This window comes from Bos taurus, chromosome 4 (assembly GCF_002263795.3).
Source record: "Bos taurus isolate L1 Dominette 01449 registration number 42190680 breed Hereford chromosome 4, ARS-UCD2.0, whole genome shotgun sequence".
In the NCBI taxonomy this organism is placed as follows: Eukaryota; Metazoa; Chordata; class Mammalia; order Artiodactyla; family Bovidae; genus Bos; species Bos taurus.
The window spans coordinates 29,039,228-29,058,598 of record NC_037331.1 but is presented as its reverse complement, the minus strand read 5'-3'; the positions used below and the strand labels follow the sequence as shown (position 1 = coordinate 29,058,598).

Below are 19,371 nucleotides of genomic sequence, written 5' to 3'. Positions count from 1 at the left end.
GGAAAAAGGCACACCTCTTGAGCACACCATCCACATTCCGGACCCAGCGCAAGGCACTTGGTGCAGGACACTGCATTCGAAGATGCACATCTATTGTCTTCTGTAATGGAGGATAAAATGAGGCATTATGGTTTACTCTCACATTGGGAATTATGTGCAATTCTAGACCAAAGTGTATTTTGAAAACTGAAATAAGCTTACCCATAGTTATAAATATGTGACAACAAAAATATGTAATATCTTTGAGAAGAGTTAACCAGATCACTGCAATTCATATATGCCATATTTTCTGGATAGTTAGTTATCTAGCTTTATAAAATTAGGGAGAAGGAGGTGATAAAAATATGACTTTAGTCAGTCTTAGGGGTTTGGTCTGAAATTCTGTTGCAATGGTAGAGGATCCTCCAAATTTTTTAGTGTGCTAAAGTTTCACCATAGTTCATATTATCTGAACCAATGAGGTGGTTTTGGATTTAGAATTCTTCCTATAAAAATAATCATGTACAGACCTCAATCTCAACATGTAAATATGTATTGAGTCATAGTGAATGAAGTTTCTGTGAAACAATCTTAATGGACATACAGAGTAGTTCACTTGGTAATTCTGACTGCATTAATATTGATTATTTTGACTTGAAGGATATCAGAACCAGATAAAATGGCATGATTCATCATTTTAGAAGTAAAATGGCAAAAATGAATGAGTTGTTTTAGTTAACCTAATTTAATTTCTGTGACTGAACCACTTTAATATCATGACCAATTCACTTTTGCATAGATACCCACACTTTTCTATTGGGTGTTAATAACATAGTTGAGCTGGGATACTGTTTACCTTTATCCTTCTAGCCACCTACTACTTAGATCATTAAAAAGAGACTCATCACTATAAACTTAAATACCTAAAATATAATAAAGAGTGAGTCATAAGTTATTTTATCATAAGGTTTTATTGGAACAATTACATGCTTCCTATATTTCATCCTTTACTATGAAATGTAGTAAAATGTAGGGAAATCACAGCACTCTACCCATTACTTCAGACACACAGTACATATCATAGATATCTTGGTTCTAAGCAATCCAGGTGGAGTAAAAACCATATAAGCAAATAATAAAATACAGAGTGATAGGTGTAACAAAATATCACCAATGCACTATGGGAATATAGTGAGGAACTTCTCTCTCTGCTTAGAGGGGAGAGCAGGGGTCGGAGAAGAGGGCAAGTTACATAGCATGTCTCTTTGCCATCTCAATTTGTTTCTTCTCATTTGTGTTTATCTCTGTTTTAGACATGTAATAGGCATGAAAAAAAGACTGTGTGTGCCCAATCACACACGTAAGTGGATAGAACCTACAAAATCTCTATCTGTCCCCGTCTAATTGGTTTCTTCTTTTCTTCTCTCGCAATTTGCCCCAACATTCTAGAATCTTCTGACTTGGAGGTGGTGTGGGATGGGCATTGGCAGTGAAGAGAGAGAGAGGAATACAGGAGAGTAAACACAGCAGAGAGGTGCTAACCTGGAGTGGTAGTGAGCATTCTTTCCTGTATTTTCCCAGACATCCATGAGTTAAGCTAAAAACATTTTCTCCTAGTGTCTCATTGTTCTATTACCCCTCTCTATGTCCCCTTCATCCTTTTGCCTTGACTTTATATCAGCTTTTAAAATACACTATCCAAAACATCTTCCCTGATTTAGATGCACTGGCCTAGAATTTTCTTTACTAGTCTAGAATTCCAGAGACTAAAAAAAATAACTAATATTTGGGCTCTCTTTACTATGAGTGTGGTTTCCAACTATGAAGACTCCATAACCTAAAAACTTTTCATTTGGCTTATCCTCCAAAACTGTAAAGCCTGCTTATTTCCAAAGTATTTAGGAGAGGAGTGACCTTTTTAGTTTTGTCCCCAGAATGGAAGTCAGTTTAGGTTTATAAATCAAGCACATTTGCAGACCTAACTTGACCTTTACCAACTCTTAGGTTTGACCCTTGGAAGAAAAGCTATGACCAACCTAGACAGCATATTAAGAAGCAGAGACATTCCTTTACCAACAAAGGTCTATCTAGTCAAAGCTATGGTTTTTCCAGTAGTCATGTATGGATGAGAGAGTGAGACTATAAAGAAAGCTGAGAACTGAAGAATTGATGCTTTTGAACTGTGGTGTTGGAGAAGACTCCTGAGAGTCTCTTGGACAGCAAGGAGATCCAACCAGTCAATCCTAAAGGAAATCAGTCCTGAATATTCATTGGAAGGACTGATGCTAAAAGCTGAAACTCCAATACTTTGGCCACCTGATGTGAAGAACCGACTCATTGGAAAAGACCCTGATGGTGGGAAAGATTGAAGGCAGGAGGAGAAGGGGACGACAGAGGATGAGATGGTTGGATGGCATCACCAACGCAATGGACATGAGTTTGAGTGATCTCCAGGAGTTGGTGATGGACAGGGAGGCCTGGTGTGCTGCAGTCCATGGGGTCGCAAAGAGTAGGGCACAACTGAGCGACTGAACTGAACTGAAGCTTGACACAACTGGAAGATGGAATTAAGCCTATTTCAGATCAGATTTGACCATGCATTTCATTTAATCGGTGAGACTTTTGCTCTGGCAGTGAAGACCGCAGTCTCCTAGAAGGGAAACTGCAGATTCTTTGATTCTGGTCTTTGTTTCTAATAGTTGTCTGACTCTGTCTTAAGTTAACACAGTTCAAGTTCAAGTCAGGCTGTTACTTCTATAGCACATGTAGTAAATAATGAATTTATAAGCAAACATCTGTTGTCTCTGAATTTTGCTTTCTGACTGTTTTGTTTCAAAAGTTCTAATGCCAACTTCTGTTTTCAAACTTTGTCACCTAAGGATGATGACCAAGAGAGACAGAAACTTTGGTTCTATTAATATTTCCTAGGTTCCAAGGCTAACATCAGAGTCTACCTAATTACAGGAAAAATGATCCTATATATGGATATAAAGGAGGTGGGCCTTCTGGTTCTCCAGAACTGGATTAAGGCCATAAATTGAACTCCACGGGAATAGTGTCAAATATTACTGCTGCTGCTGCTGCTGCTGCTAAGTCGCTTCAGTCGTGTCCGACTCTGTGCGACCCCATAGACGTCAGCCCACCAGGCTCCCCTGTCCCTGGGATTCTCCAGGCAAGAACACTGGAGTGGGTTGCCATTTCCTTCTCCAATGCAAGAAAGTGGAAAGTGAAAGTGAAGCCGCTCAGTCATGTCCGACTGTTAGCGACCCCATGGACTGCAGCCCACCAGGCTCCTAGAGAGTATCATAGTTAGACTTTAGAGAAGACGAGTCAATACACTTTGGTAAGCATAATTTTACGGATTTCCTTTTTAATTTTAAAGTATGCAAGTAAGTTAATACCTAACATAATATTATCATATTAGTCAGCAGTTGTTTATACTGAATGGTCTTGCTACTATGTGGGCTATTAGACACCAAGTGTTAGGAGTTTGTGTGTGTGTGTGATCAGTCTCCACATCTTCTCAGTTTATTCCCATCCCTGAGTCAGCATCACAGGAAGGCTGCTTTCCAGCAAAAGTCTCCTAGCAGCCTTCAGAGCTGACACCTCATTAGAGGGTGTGCTTGAGCGGTTCTTCCCCCTCCTCTATGGTAGTGGTGGCTACTTATCCAGGTATTTGTCCAGTTATGTGGTTTTAATCACCTTGTTGTTTATGTTCCAATACTCTGTTCCAATTAAGGATTTTTAATGGACTCTAATTAAATTCTTAAGCCAGTGGAAACAGAATAATAATATCATAAACCACATATCCTCAGAACTCTCTTTTGTGTCCATTTGTTTTAGGCCTAAGTGCCTTACAAACCCTATTTTATTAGAAAGTGTGCTGCCATGACAGAAATGAATAAAGGATTTAACATCATACTGTCAGTAACTGCATACATTCTGAATAAGTCAAATTCCTTGATCTATGAGCATGAGTCGGAGAAGGCAATGGCACCCCACTCCAGTACTCTTGCCTGGAAAATCCCATGGACAGAGGAGCCTGGTAGGCTGCAGTCCATGGGGTCTCGAAGAGTCGGACACGACTGAGCGACTTCCCTTTCACTTTTCACTTTCATGCATTGGAGAAGGAAATGGCAACCCACTCCAGTGTTCTTGCCTGGAGAATCCCAGGGATAGGGGAGCCTGGTGGGCTGCTGTTTATCGGGTCGCACAGAGTGGGACAACTGAAGCAACTTAGCAGCAGCAGCAGCAGCAGCATGAGCATGAGTGGAAAGTCTTACTTTTTCTCATCATGTTATGCCTGGAGGTGACAGATGTGATGAGGTAGCATGGTTAATTGGTTACTGTGAACAAAGTACCAGATTTCCATAGCACTACCATTTAGCAGCTATGTGCCCTTAAGCTAGTTACCTAAATTCTCTGAGGCTCCATTTCTTCCACTGTAACATGGGGCTAACTTTACCTGTATCAAAATACTTATATGAGATGCATGCCAGGAATAGTGCTTGGCAAATATTAGGCACTCAATAAAGGGATTATTGTAATGTTATTATAATAAGTTATATGTGTATATATATATATATATATATATACAGATGTATATATTTATACATATATATTTATATGTTTGCGTACACACATCTGTGTAGGGTTTCCCTGGTAGCTTAGGCGGTAAAGAATCTGCCTGCAATGCAGGAGAGCCAGGTTCGATCTCTGGGTCAGGAAGATCCCCAGAGAAGTAAATGGCAATCCAGTCCAGTATTCTTGCCTGGAAAATTCCATGGACAGAGGAGCCTGGTGGGCTATAATACATGGGGTCACAGAGTCAGACACGACTGAGTGACTAATGGATACACATACATCTGTGTATATATGTTTAGTTCTGCTTTCAAAAAAAAAAAAAATGAAGGCATTGTGTGTCTTTAAGTTTGTTTAAAATGTAACTGGTTTTCTTTAAAATGAAAGTCCTGGACTTCCCTGGTGGTCCAGTGGTTAAGAATCCACCTGCCAGTGCAGAGGATATGGGTTCAATCCCTGGCCCAGGAAGATTCCACATGCCACAGGGCAACTAAGCCCATGTGCCTCAACTACTGAAGCCCATGCACTCTGGAGCCCATGCTCCCCAATAAGCCACCTCGGTGAGAAGCCCATGCACTGCAACTAGAGAGTAACCCCTGCTTGCCACAACTACAGAAAAACTGAGCAATTTAGTCAAATATATGCATATCAGTCCAATCTATTACAATACAATTTGGCATGACTCTAATTGGATTTCTGAAAATCTCTTAGAACACCTTCATTTTGTTCAAATTTTAAAAAGTGAACATTGACTTAATCTGAATAATTTTTGAATCATTTCCCAGAATTAAGTGTTTAGGATACATGTGAAGAAAGCCTCCGTAACTGTCATGAACTGTAATAAATAGTAATCATCAATAGGATAAAGTACACAAAATCAAGAAATTACATGCTCATGACACTCATTTATGTATTTTGTTTTAAATGATATGTTTATTAATATTATTTTGAGAATGTTTAATTTATAGAAGTTAAAAAGAGGAAGAATCTGGACCAGGAAAAAATAACCTAAAGACAGTAGAAATTTCAGTGTTTAACTTGGGATCTTTCCATAAATCAAATGATCAGATCAAGTGGAAGTTTAGGAAACATTTTTGTGCTCTAAAGTCTAGACCACAGAATTTCAACAAAATTCAAAGGATGTCCATAGTTATCTGAAATAAGGAACAATGAAAACTAATAAAGATTATTGTACTTGTTATCTAGGATTAATCATTTTAGATTCTCCTGTTACTTTTAGATAGAATAATTTGTGAAAAATGCATAAGTGTGTTTTTTCTTGATTGCATTTACTATACAAATTAAATTAAACTTGGGTAATTATATAAAACTGCTTCCTTTAAAAAAAACAAATCATATTATAATGGATATGTATTCTACTTGATAACAGTCAAAACTAGGCAAACTGAGCACACACAATAAAGTTTGTAATATAACTTCAGAGTTTCTTTGTTCTCGATGTATATCATAGTCATGTAAATGTTAGATATTTTTGAAATATATTACCTGATTACCGAAAGCTCTCACGTACATGAAATTTAATGTACTATCATTTGATATAAAAATGAAAACAAAGAAATAGATTTGTGCTCTAGTCATTTGCAATTATCTGGTTATTCCAAGTTTTGATTGAGAACTGTTTACTAAAGGCCCCTCAAAAAATATAGAGAGGGAGGAGGTGATTTATGACTCTTCCTTAGAAAATCAGGCACAGCAAACAAACCACCAAAGTCACAGTTAATTTTTTTTTTCACTGTTAAATTTTAATAAGGATTAAGTAAAGAGGCAACAGAGAAAAGATGGAAATGTGGGAAGCTCTTTGGAAAAGATGGATCTGGGTAGGGAAGCTGGGTAAAGCTTAGAAATATATTACAAGGAAGTTAGTGCCTGAGGCAGTATCTCAAAAGAGGGAGAGCAAGGAAGTAATACAGCCATTGGTATTTCTCTTTTTCCTCATTTGTTCCTTGGGAGTTCACATATATAATACAAAATTGAATTGCTCATTTGCTTAGCAAATATGTTGGTGCAAAGTCTGATCTCAGCCTAATCCCACCCAGAAGTCATAGCAAATTGATACCACAGTGTTTTTCCACCTTGAGGCAAAGGTGGTCTGACTTTTATACCCTCATACCAGTCATTCATTGGTTTCAGGCAGCCTGGAGGGCATAGGAAGGAGACAGGGTGGATTAAAGTCCCATTTATCTTTGAGCCATGTGGGTCACTTCGGTGGAAGCCAATTCTGAGAAGGTGGCATTTGGAGCCATTAACAGCCAAAACTCAAAGTAGCTAGGGATGGTGTGCTAGCCTATAAAAGGACTCTGGGTGGGGTGCCATCAATATCTCCTATAATGATGTACCCTAAATAGCGATAAATAATCAGAATAGCAGGCAGAGGACAGCTCTTTGCCTGCCTGGTTCTTTACTAACAGTATCCTAGTTTTGCTGAATATGGCATTGAGAAGATCTGGATCACCACCTTTTCCAGCCTCTCTTATGTGGTCATATGATTAGTTCTGATGACTAGGATGATGAGGCAGAAGTTGCTGAATGGGGGTTCTGTCAGAGTTCCTCAAAAAAGAGGGCTGATTCAGCTGGAAGGCCCCTTTTGCCTTATGCCTGTCTTCCTTCTTCCTGCCTAGAACATAGATGTGATGTCCCGAGCAGCAGCAGCAATCTTCAGATTTGAGGTAACCTTTCTCATGACAGCCACAGTCTGTCTGTCTCATGACAGACAGACAGATAGTAAAGTTTGCAAAAGTAAAGGATCCCAAGCTGCTCATCTCTGTGGAGTTGCTTCCCTCTTTCCGGGTTGTCTCTCAGGACTGTTTCTGACATTAACAGGAAAATTCACACCAATCTTACTTAAGTCACTGTTTGTAAAGGCCACTAGCAGATAAACACAGTGCCTAAGATAATTTTTCATCTGTTTCAAAGGATAAATTAATAAGATATTCATAGCAGCATCATTTACAGTCGCCTAGATATGGAAGCAATGTAAGTGTCCATCAGTGGATGAATGGATTTAGAAACTGTGTTAGTTGTTTAGTCATGTCCAACTTTTGCAGTCCCATGGACTGTATAGCCTGCCAGCCTCTTCTGTCCATGAGATTTTCCAGACAAGAATACTGGAGTGGTTGTCATTTCCTTCTCCAGGGGATTTTTCTGACCCCAGGATCGAACCTGAGTCTCCTGCACTGCAGGCAGATTCTTTACCAACTGAGCTACCAGGGAAATCTATATAGATGTATAAATATTCAATTTATATATTTATATATGTTATATATATTTATATATGTTATATACATATATGGTTATATATGTAACACATCTTCTATATCTTCTGTTATATACAATGGAATATTACTCAGCCATAAAGAAGAGTAAAATTTTGCTATTTGCAACAACATGGATGAATTGAAGAGTATTATGCTAAGTGAAATAAGTCAGAGAAACATAAATACTGTATGATATAATTTATATGTGGTATATATAAAATAAAACAAACCAGTGAATATAACGAAAAGGAAAGAGACTCAGAGATATAGAGAAAAAAACTAGTAGTTACCAGTGGGGAGAAAGAAGCGGGGAAGGAGCAAGATATAGTTAGGGGAATAAGAGGTACAAATTATTATATTAAAAAAAAAAACTACAAGGATATATTGTATCACACAGGGAATATAGCCAATATTTTACAGTACCTATAAATGGAATGTAACATTTAAAATTGTAAATCATTATGTTGTATATCAGAAAATTACAATATTATACATCAACTATATATCAATGAAAAAAATAAGAGAAAGATGAGCAGAATTAATGTAAATACTCTTTTAGAAATGTTAAGCATAGCATTAAAAAAACAGATCATCTATCATAAAGAGACTGAATTTTAATGTTTTGCTTTACCTTGGAAAAGTAAACCTACTAGACTGTCAGTTCCTAGAAAACAGGTGATTATATTTGTTTTCTTTCTTTCCTCAGTGTGTGAGCCTAGCACCTGGTACACACTTAATAAATGTGTGATGAGGCATTGCAGGCAGATTCTTTACCAGCTGAGCTACCAGGGACGCCCGAATAATTGATATTCTAAATTGAGTTTATCTATTTAATTTCTGAAGTCTTTCTAGCTCTGATTATTTGCATTTTAAAATAATCTTTCTTTCGCAAACATATTTTTGCAATATAACTATGTTTACTTAATATTTCACATCTGAATGAACTTATGTTGATGTTTCCAAATGTGAAAAAAAAACAAATATACCTATAGTGACAAATTTCTTTTCCTTACATTGGTCTTCTGATAATATTTCTGCTGATTTTTTTAAAAGCAAGGTTACTTTCTTTCTAAAGAACTTTGAAAATGTGATGAAATGAGTTCTGTTGTTGTTATTTAGTCACTAAGTCCTGTTTGACTCTTTGTGACTCCATACACTGCGGCCCACAAGGCTCTTCAGTCCATGATTTCCCGGGCTAGAATACTGGAGTGGATTGCCATTTCCTCCTCCGGGGATCTTCCCAATGGAATGATACTGAATTGAAATAGCACTTTTGAATGCTACCATTATCAGATGCAAAACTATCAAATTCACTTGCCTTCTTTCTCTTTTTAAAAAAATTATTTATTTATTTTTGGCTGTGCTGGTTCTTCATTGCTGTCTGGGCTTTCGCTAGTTGCAGAGAACAGGGGCTGCTCTCTAGGTGCTGTGAGCAGGCTTCTCATTGTGGCAGCTTCTCTTATTGCAGAGAAGCTCTAGGGTGCATGGGCTTCAGTTTGCAGCACATGGGCTCAGTAGGTGGGGCTCCTGGTCTCTAGAAAGTGAAAGTGAAAGCAAAAGTCACTCAGTCTGCTGCTTTGTGATCCCATGGACTATACTGTCCATGGCATTCTCTAGGCCAGAATACTGGAGTGGGTAGCCTTTCCCTTCTCTGAGGATCTTCCCAACCCAGGGACTGAATCCAGGTCTCCTGCATTGCAGGTGGATTCTTTACCTGCTGAGCCATATGGGAAGCCCAAGAATACTGGATTGGGTAGCCTATCCCTTCTCCAGTGGATCTTCCCAACCCAGGAATCAAACCGGGATCTCCTGCATTGCAGGTGGATTCTTTACCAACTGAACTATCAGGGTCTCTAGAGCGCAGGATAAGTAGTTGCTCCAAGGGATGTGGGATCTTCCTGCATCAGGGATCGAACCCGTGTACCCTGCACTGGCAGGTGGATTTTGTTTTTACCACCGAACACCAGGGAGGCCTTTATTTTATTTTTCTTATTGTTCAGATCTAAATCAAATTCCATTTTCAGCAAATGTTTTTTGCCCCTGTGAGATTGAGTAACTTCTTACTGAGCAGAACTTCCTTATAATGCAAATGTTAGGAAATAGCACTAGTATGTTTTCTTCTCATTAACTAGGTTTATTAGGCTTTTATTATATATAATCCTTGTTTCAGGGACAAATTTCAACCCTCCTTGTTACACAGCAAAAAATATCATGTGAATACAACACAGTTTTTATGCTAGCACAAAAATTTTTGGAGCATAAATGGAGAAAATAAAGCCACTTTAAACACTGGGCAGGTTAAGAAATGTTAGGGCAATACTTCACATTCCATTAGTCTGCCCTGCCCTGTTTGGGGCAATCCCAACATGAGTCAGTATTTAAAGTGTGCTGGAATGACAGAAATCAAAACCCTAATTCATGATGGAATTTACAAGAACCATTGTGAAGCCATTGATGGCACTCATTTGTGTTGAAATGGGCACAGCAAGAAGGCTAATCTGGAGGGGTCATATCAAAACTTTTATTGTGGCTCATTTATATACATTTTAACCACCTTTGCTTTGAAAAGTTCTGATTGCAGACCACCTTGGGTGATGTATAACTTACACTGTACACCAGAGTACCTTTTAACTTGAAAGGGGGAACTATTAATTACACTGGTGAAACAGGTGTAAACTGAAACTCCTTAGGCAAGCTGAGGCCTCAGGTCATCTTAAATGCACAGTTGTTTTGTGCATAGAACAAGAAATAATAACAAAACACAAGGCAATTCATGCTCAGGTGACAGAAAATGTAAAAGGAGAATTAAAACACCATGAATTATTATTAAAGGAATCTCTTCACATTGAGGAAGATCCATCAGGTTTGAAGGATAGGTAACATACAGAATTCTGGCTGAAAATTTGTTTGTTTTTTTAGATATCTTCTTTGAAATGGCAAGAAGATGAAAGACTATAAAGAATATTTGTCATTTGCATTTGAAAATGACTTTGCAGTTCATATTATTTCCTAAACAGTGAATATTCTTTTGGTGGGCTACACAGGTATCCAACATAAAACAAGATAGTTCCTGAAGAGGCTCAAATCCAGTTTTGCATTTGCTTCTTTGCCTGTGTATATCAGTTTGTCTTCTGACATTCACTCACCTGGTGAGAATTTGTGACAACGCGAGGGAAACTCAGAAAGAAAGGTGAGGGACAAAAACACAGTCTATCTCAGTATGGCTTTCCTATTTCACACTTGGAACTTGAAAAAAGATGAAAATCTCAAGATTCAAGGAGGGCTCCAGAGGCCCCTCTGAAACAAATTCTGGTTAAAGCTGCATTTGTCTAACTTGGAAAAGCAATATTAGTCATGTGCTTTGTGTCTTGTTTTAACTGGAACTTTTCCATACATTCCAACTGTCCTATTTATGAGGCACACTCCCTTTTTATAAAAGCCAAAATATTCACCGGTTTCCCACTCTGTTCCTCTAAATAATGTTTTTTAATCTAGCACACTAGAGTTCTAGGGGTTTTTCCTCTCCAACTCTTGGCATGCATGAATTTCCTTTCTTCTACCTAAAAAAAAAAATCAAGTACTATTCATTTCTTAGTTAAGGAGGTAAAGAAAAATGCCAAAGGATAATAGGAATACATTTTTTTCATTATATCTTTTAATCTTGAAGTCATGTTGCAGGTGTGCATTTGATTAGAGCAGCAGAGAAACACTGTATTGTAAAGAATTTTGTTTTAAATAAAAAAAATAAATTAAAACTCAAAGAGTGAGCTTTAGCTCATTCAGCATTTGGTTTTCCTGTAATTACATTTCAGAGACCAAAAAGGTATCTATAATTGACTCTGCCACTTGAAAATCCGCTCTTGTATATACAATAGGATAAAATAAGGGGGAAAACTCCAAATATTTATTAAGTGATTATTCTCTCTTGGGCCCTGTACCAAACACTTCATATGTATTATCTCACTAAAAATTTATAAAAGTCTTATGGAGAAAGCACTGTTATACCCATTTTAAAGAATAGGAACTAAGGTAAAGTCTCATTTCAAAGTCACATAACTAGAAAGCCCAGAGAACAAGTGTGAATCCAATTCTGACTACAGAGTCTTTTCTCTTAAATGTTGTCCTATATTGAATATAAGAAAACATAAAGAAAGACAATTATACCAAAGTATGATTTTAAAACCCTTGTTAATTAGTACTATTATTAATTCTTAAGTGATGACTCAATAATAATTCCCATGTAGCTGAAGACAGTTCTTTCATATTAGTAGCATGTCATTACTTTTCCTATCATCAGTCCAACTCTGGAGATGAGGATGTTAGATTCTCCCCAGTAGAATTATTTTCTGTCCTCAGTGCCAAAGACTTCCCTGAGTACTTCGGTGCCCTTTTCAAAATTCATTTTATTTCTATGCACAAGGAAACTTTGAGTTTTAACACCAGAGCCTCAGCTTGAATGTCTTTCCATGTGCCTGAATCAGATTGGTTGGCACTTTTTCAGCAAAGGGGAGAGCTTCTCCTTTTACAACTGTGTTTCCCCAATCTCTTGCCAGGGGACAGTTCTGGGCTGCATTCTAATTAGGCAGAAGCACTTGAAATGGTGTTTGCAGTTGCAGTTTCCATTTGTGAATTTCCATTTCTACCCTGGAAGCCAAATCTGGAACAGGGAAGCAGGCAACTTGTTCTTGCCCTAATTGGCTATTCTCAGACCTTAGCTTCATAATTTAACTTTGCTGAGGTTTTGCTTCCTTGCTGATGAAGTAGGGAAACTGCTCCTCCTTTTAAATGCTGTATTCATCCACTATATTGTGAAAACACTTTAAAAAGTGGAGTATGAATTTAAATGATATGATTAGCAGAAAACTCTCGCTTTATAGCATGTACATTCCTGTTAGTTTGTGGGGACATTTTAAGATCAATTTATAATATGAAAGGTGTATTTTTAAAGGTCATCTAAAACCCTATATGTTAGATACATTAGTTACTCATCAGTTGGCTGTAACACAGAATCACTTATTCTTTTATATTTTAACTTTGTCAGCAAAGAAGCACAAACAAATTTTGGCTGGGATGAAACCCTTCTGTATGTTGTTTCCAGTGTTAGTTCGGCAGGTCTATACATAACTCAAAAACTGTTCAGTTGGCACTTTAAATGATATAAATTTTATCAGTAAGGTTGACTTATTGATGTAAATTTTGTCAAGTTTAAGATTAATATTGTAAATTAAATTTGATGGAGTATTATTTATTAGATAAAGGACAATCATAGCACAATGGGGAAATAGATTCCTTTCTTGAGAATACATATAAAAATATTAAATTACTTTATGTGACTTTTAAAAAGTATGTCAGTGGCACATTATGTAAATCTTTTGGCTTACAGATCAATTTAATCAATGAATTAACTAAAGTCATTTATCCCTATACTGTATTTACCTGGCTTATATAACTTCTGTTCAGATCAAGGGGTGAATTATTGTAATGCTCCTTCAAATGGATTGAGCTCAGCTGTGAGATGATAAAATAGTTTTAAAATTCAAAAATTATTTTTTATATTTTAATTAGAATTTCTTGCAAGCCTTCAGCAGCATGAAAAACTGAAAGGAGTGGGTACTAACACCAAGTGTAAGATTAAGTATCTTAGTAATTAGTACTAATATTATTGCTTAGTATTAGTAATTAGTATTAGTTTCTACTATAGTTTGACATACACATTAATAATAATATATTCTGTTCTCTACAGTAAAATCTCTTTTACGTTTTAGCTAAAGATGATTCTAAATACTTCAGTGTCTCTTATAATATTCATTTTACTTTTCGACTGAGGCAAAGAAAATTCTGATTTATGATTTAAAATTTTCACCTAGCTCTATCTTGTAGGAATGAAATTTAATATTTTATAGTCTTTAAATTACTGAAATGATTTCAGTTAATTGCCCAATTTACTTCCATGGGCTGGACTTTGACTAGGTACTTCTTTATACATGTGTATCAATGATCAGTGCTTCACCTCATAATCTTCAAGGTGTACTTTCCAAGGACAAGGATATTTTCTTAAAAAACCACCAAGAGTTGGGGAATTCAGGACATTTTATATTAATAGTCTAACATGAACTGTAGTATGTATTGTGCTTTGAAATTCTCACTCCATAGTCTCCATATTTCCCCAAATGGCGCAGCTATTGCTTTCGCTTTGTCAATACTCAGCTTTGTTAGAATTTATCATTCTTCAGGGGGCTTTCCTGGTGGCTCAGATGATAAAGAATATGCCTGCAAAGCAGGAGACCTAGGTTTGAGTCAGGAAGATCCCCTGGAGAAGGAAATGGCAACTCACTCCAGTATTGTTGCCTAGAGAATTCCATGATTCTTTGGGTAAATCTTCAACCAACACCTTAATCTTGCTCTTACTATTTGTAGGGTTCTCCCCCCAATTCCTCACCTCCCTGCCTCCCAAGATGTATCAACTTCTATTCTTTCCAAGCTCACAGCTCTTATTTAATATGCCCCTCCCAATCTTTGTTATCATCACCAGGCACTTTTCTAAAGTTTACAATGTGTTCATGATCTTGCTCATGATTTTCAGCTTACCCAAATCCATAAAATCACCCATATCACTCTCACTGCCTCCACCTTAGACAGAATTGTTGGGAATCCCTGAGGTCCAGGACTGCAGCAGGGAATTCTCACAAGCTATTGAGGCCAATGGATCATGAAACCATGAGTGAGTTATTAGACCCAAAGACCAAAAGAAGTAAGATAAAGGACAAATTCAGGAGGAGCCAGAGGATGAGACAGAAGGCAGGCTCCTGAACCAAGAATTCTAAACATAAAGTTGAAAATACACAGAAGTAGTGTTTATGTGGAAAAAGCAATGGCAACCCACTCCAGTACTCTTGCCTGGCAAATCCCATGGACGGAGGAGCCTGATAGGCTGCAGTCCATGGGGTCGTTAGGAGTTGCACACAACTGAAGTGACTTAGCAGCAGCAGCAGCAGCAGTAGCAGTGTATATGCATCCCCTAAGCAACAACTTATACCAGCATCTGAAGCTGTTTTTGTGGGGCACTGTTCCTTCCAAATTTCTTTCTCACCTACTTATATGCAGAGTACATCATGAGAAATGCTGGACTGGAAGAAGCACAAGCTGGAATCAAGATTGCTGGGGAGAATATCAATAACCTCAGATATGCAGATGACACCACCCTTATGGCAGAAAGTGAAGAGGAACTCAAAAGCCTCTTGATGAAGGTGAAAGAGGAGAGTGAAAAAGTTGGCCTAAAACTCAACATTCAGAAAATGAAGATCATGGCATCTGGTCCCATCACTTCATGGGAAATAGATGGGGAAGCAGTGGAAACAATGTCAGACTTTATTTTTTTGGGCTCCAAAATCACTGCAGATGGTGACTGCAGCCATGAAATTAAAAGACACTTACTCCTTGGAAGGAAAGTTATAACCAACCTAGATAGCATATTGAAAAGCAGAGACATTACTTTGCCAACAAAGGTCCGTCTAGTCAAGGCTATGGCTTTTCCAGTGGTCATGTGAGAGTTGGACTGTGAAGAAAGCTGAGCACTGGAGAATTGATGCTTTTGAACTGTGATGTTGGAGAAGACTCTTGAGAGTCCCTTGGACTGCAAGGAGATCCAACCAGTCCATTCTGAAGGAGATCAGTCCTGGGATTTCTTTGGAAGGAGTGATGCTAAAGCTGGAACTCCAGTACTTCAGCCACCTCATGTGAAGAGTTGACTCATTGGAAAAGACTCTGATGCTGGGAGGGATTGGGGGCAGGAGGAGAAGGGGACGACAGAGGATGAGATGGCTGGATGGCATCACTGGCTCGATGGACGTGAGTCTGAGTGAACTCTGGGAGATGGTGATGGACAGGGAGGCCTGGCGTGCTGCGATTCATGGGGTCACAAAGAGTCGGACACGACTGAGCGACTGAACTGAACTGAACTGAACCGAACCCCTAGGCCTTGCTGATTCATCTCTTGTTGACTTTCCATCATAGTTTTTCACATTCATTATTCTAATTCTTTCTATTCAAATCTGCAAATGCTTCTACCAAGTCCTCATACTTAAGATATGATCCAACCTTACCTTTATATTACCGAGAATACCTAAATTACGTTAACTCAAATTTTTTTTGTTCTCTTAAACAGAGACTGACTTACAGTCTTAGACAAAGACTGAAATATACACTGACTTAACAATTTCTGCTAATAACTAAAGACAGTGCAAGTAAATCACATATACCTTTAGAGTAAGAGATACACAGCCTGAATTTGCTTTATGTTGATGAACTTTATGATGGTTTCTAGGAGTACATTGTGCCTGAAAAGGTGAGCCATATTTTTTGTAAAACCTAAGTAGTTGAAACCTTCAGTTAATCAAGGCTCTCCACTTTAATTCTCTGCTGAAGCACAGGAAATGTTAAAATTAAGTATTAATATTTAGAAGGGACTTCAACGTTCTCTCTTGCCATCAGGATACACTTAACCTATATCCTGTCTGATTCAGGAGAAGTCAGAAGCCCTGCAACACTAATGACCTTAGATCACCCACATCAGCCCCACATCACTATTTTGTGTTATGTACCACACTGTTTCTAAGCTCAGCTAAACCACCTGCATGGTATCTTACTTCTCCTCCATTCCCACAGCAACTAGTACAAATGCTACTAGTTTGTATGTATACTAGTATGAGTAGGTGCTCAAACAGTACCTTTTGTTTTGATGTATTGATTGAATGGTAACTTTGAGGCTTCCTCAGATCTCTCAGTCTGAATGATGTATTTACCGAGACAGAAAAGTTTATAAATATATCTTTAAAAGATTTTCAAAAGAAAGCATCAAAATATGAATGACCATGGATTTAATTAAGATACTACCTTTCACATGCACTGTAGGTAACCAGGGTTTTACTGTAACTGTTTCTCACCTTCTCATGGGCAGAACTGCTGGTATTATTAAAAGATTTTTTGAGTAGAAGCAAGAGAATGGACAAAGATTTGGTCAAAAGAGGAAAAGACATTATCATCTGGGAACAGAGAGCAGAAAATTCTACTTCTCAAGGAATTTGAAACTGTAAGGATTTGGATGACATTTGTCCATTCATGAATTATTTGCTAATTGTTTAATATCTAATTGTTTAATCATGGCATTTAATCTTCTGTCTTGTAAAGTTTATAGAGTAATGGCAAAAACTAACATATCACACAAGTGTGCTATGAAAAGAACAGGCTGGGTGCAATGGTGGCAAACGATGGGAGGATGTCACCTAAAAGGGAGCCTGGGAAGATCAGTAAAAACTTCCTTCAGGAATTTGCTAGATCCTTTTATTACATGATTACATCTCTATTCTGTCTGGCTCCCAAATATATGTTATCTGTTAGAGATTACAGAGTATTGTTAAGTTGCTACAGAAAGTCAGTCCATTCAGCTGGATCAATTAATGCTGGCAAACAGCAGCATTCCATTCGGAAAAATTAAATCATCCTGCAACACCCCAGGTCTAATCTCTGAACCCATCTGTTTTTCACTCAGTTTCCCATGGACCTCATGTCTCACCCCTTTCACGTTCAACATTTGTGCTTCTGCTAAAGACTCCCAAGCTACCTGTTAAAATATATGTGCTTGTAGTTAGTTGCTCAGTTGTTTGTCTGACTCTTTCTGACCCCATGGACTGTAGCCGGCCAGGCTTCTGTCTGGAGTGGGTCGCCAGGCCCTCCACCAGGGGATCTTCCCAACCCAGGGATCAAACCCAGGTCTCCCACATTGCAAGTGTATTCTGTACCATCTGAGCCACCAGGGAAACCCTTTTAAATATATAATCAAGTACGATTATTTTTGAATGGTAAATAGGAGCTGCTTCTTCAGCATGACCCAGGCTCCTGAGTGCCTCTCCACCCTGTCAGATCCATTTTTCAGATCCACTGAGTGTGCGGAGATAGGTCAGTTTATCTACCCCTTCTTCCCTGGGAGATTCTGCTCTGTTCCCAAACAAACAACAACCCAACTCCAAACTCTGTTCCTAGGTTTCTTTTTCACATGCAAGTGCACCTGTGGCCATTGTTTCCTTGCCTCCTAAAAAACCTTGAAATACCCAGTTTTCCACCATACTTCATCTTTGCACACCAACAGTTAAAAAGGGAGATGAATGAAAGGCCTTTTTTTTTTTTTACCAAATATGCCATTTTTAATATCTAAATTAAGTTATATATGTTGTTGATAATGCCCTCTCAGATTCTAGAATTCCTTGCTAGTCTCCCAGTGTTCATGTAGCATCTCCTGTGATCTTTTAGATCGATGGGGGTCACTATATATCTCGGCAACATCCAATAGCCTTCTTTGTATGACCAGCTAATTCAGACTGTTCTCAGGCCACCTATTGTACAGCATCCCCCAAACCTTAGAAAGGTAAATTTGTTCTATTAAGTGTAAAGTTCTTGGTGACCCAAATTCCTTGTAGGTAAGTCATATATAGGAGGGCTGCTATGCTGGAGAGATACTACCAAAGTTTAGGTAATCCCATATTTCTTGGGATTTTTCTGGGTGTTCTGTGCTTGTCAATAAGGGCCTCTAACAAATATCTTAAATTGGATCGACCAGTCAGTAGGTCCTCTACCACTGTGGCAGCTCCATAGGACTCAAAGGCCCAATTCTGGAGTACTCTGAAGCTTGAATTCTTTAACGTAGAGCTAAAAGCATCTACAGGCTCACCCACCTTTTTGCGCTTCACTTTATCTGATGCTGGGAGGGATTGGGGGCAGGAGGAGACAGGGACGACAGAGGATGAGATGGCTGGATGGCATCACTGACTCGATGGACGTGAGTCTGAGTGAACTCCGGGAGTTGGTGATGGTCAGGGAGGCCTGGCATGCTGCAATTCATGGGGTCGCAAAGAGTCGGACACGACTGAGCGACGGATCTGATCTGATCTTACTGTGCTCTGTAGTTGCTGTGTTTTTGCAAACTGCACGTTTGTGAAACCCTGCATCAAGCAAGTCTGTCAGTACCACTTTACCAACATTTGTTCACTTTATGTCTCTGTGCAGCATTTGGCAATTCTTACAATATTTATTTTTTCATTATTATTATATTTGTTATGATGATCTGTGACCAGTGATCTTTGATGTTACTATTATAGTAAATCAGTAAATATTAAGTGTGTTCTGACTCTTCTACCGACATGCCATTCTCCTCTCTCTCTCCCTCATCTCAGGCCTCTCTATTCCTTTAGACACTACAGCAATAAAATTAGGCCAGTTAATAACTATGCAGTGGCCTCTAAGCAGTCAAGTGAAGGAAGAATCTCATGCCTCTCAATTAAAAATCAAAAGCTAAAAATGACTAAGCTGAGTAAGGAAAGGCAGGTTGAAAGCCGAGACAGGCCGAAGGCTAGGTCTTTTGTGCCAAACAGTTAGCCAAGTTCTGAATAGAAGGAAAAAGTTCTTGAAGGAAATCAAATGCGCTACTCCAGTGAAGACATAAATGATAGGAAAGTGAAGCAGCCTTACTGCTGATATGAAGAGA

At 38.3% G+C, this 19,371-nt stretch overlaps 1 protein-coding gene across 2 annotated transcripts in view; it reads right to left on the bottom strand.

The window, feature by feature from the left end:
* ITGB8 (integrin subunit beta 8) overlaps window positions 1–19,371 on the bottom strand; it is a 98,915-nt gene that overhangs the window by 62,254 nt on the left and 17,290 nt on the right. For both annotated transcript variants that reach the window (XM_059885664.1, NM_001192875.3), the window contains exon 2: window positions 15–100. In XM_059885664.1, the coding sequence (XP_059741647.1) occupies window positions 15–100 (86 nt within the window). The remainder of the gene's footprint in view (window positions 1–14; window positions 101–19,371) is intronic.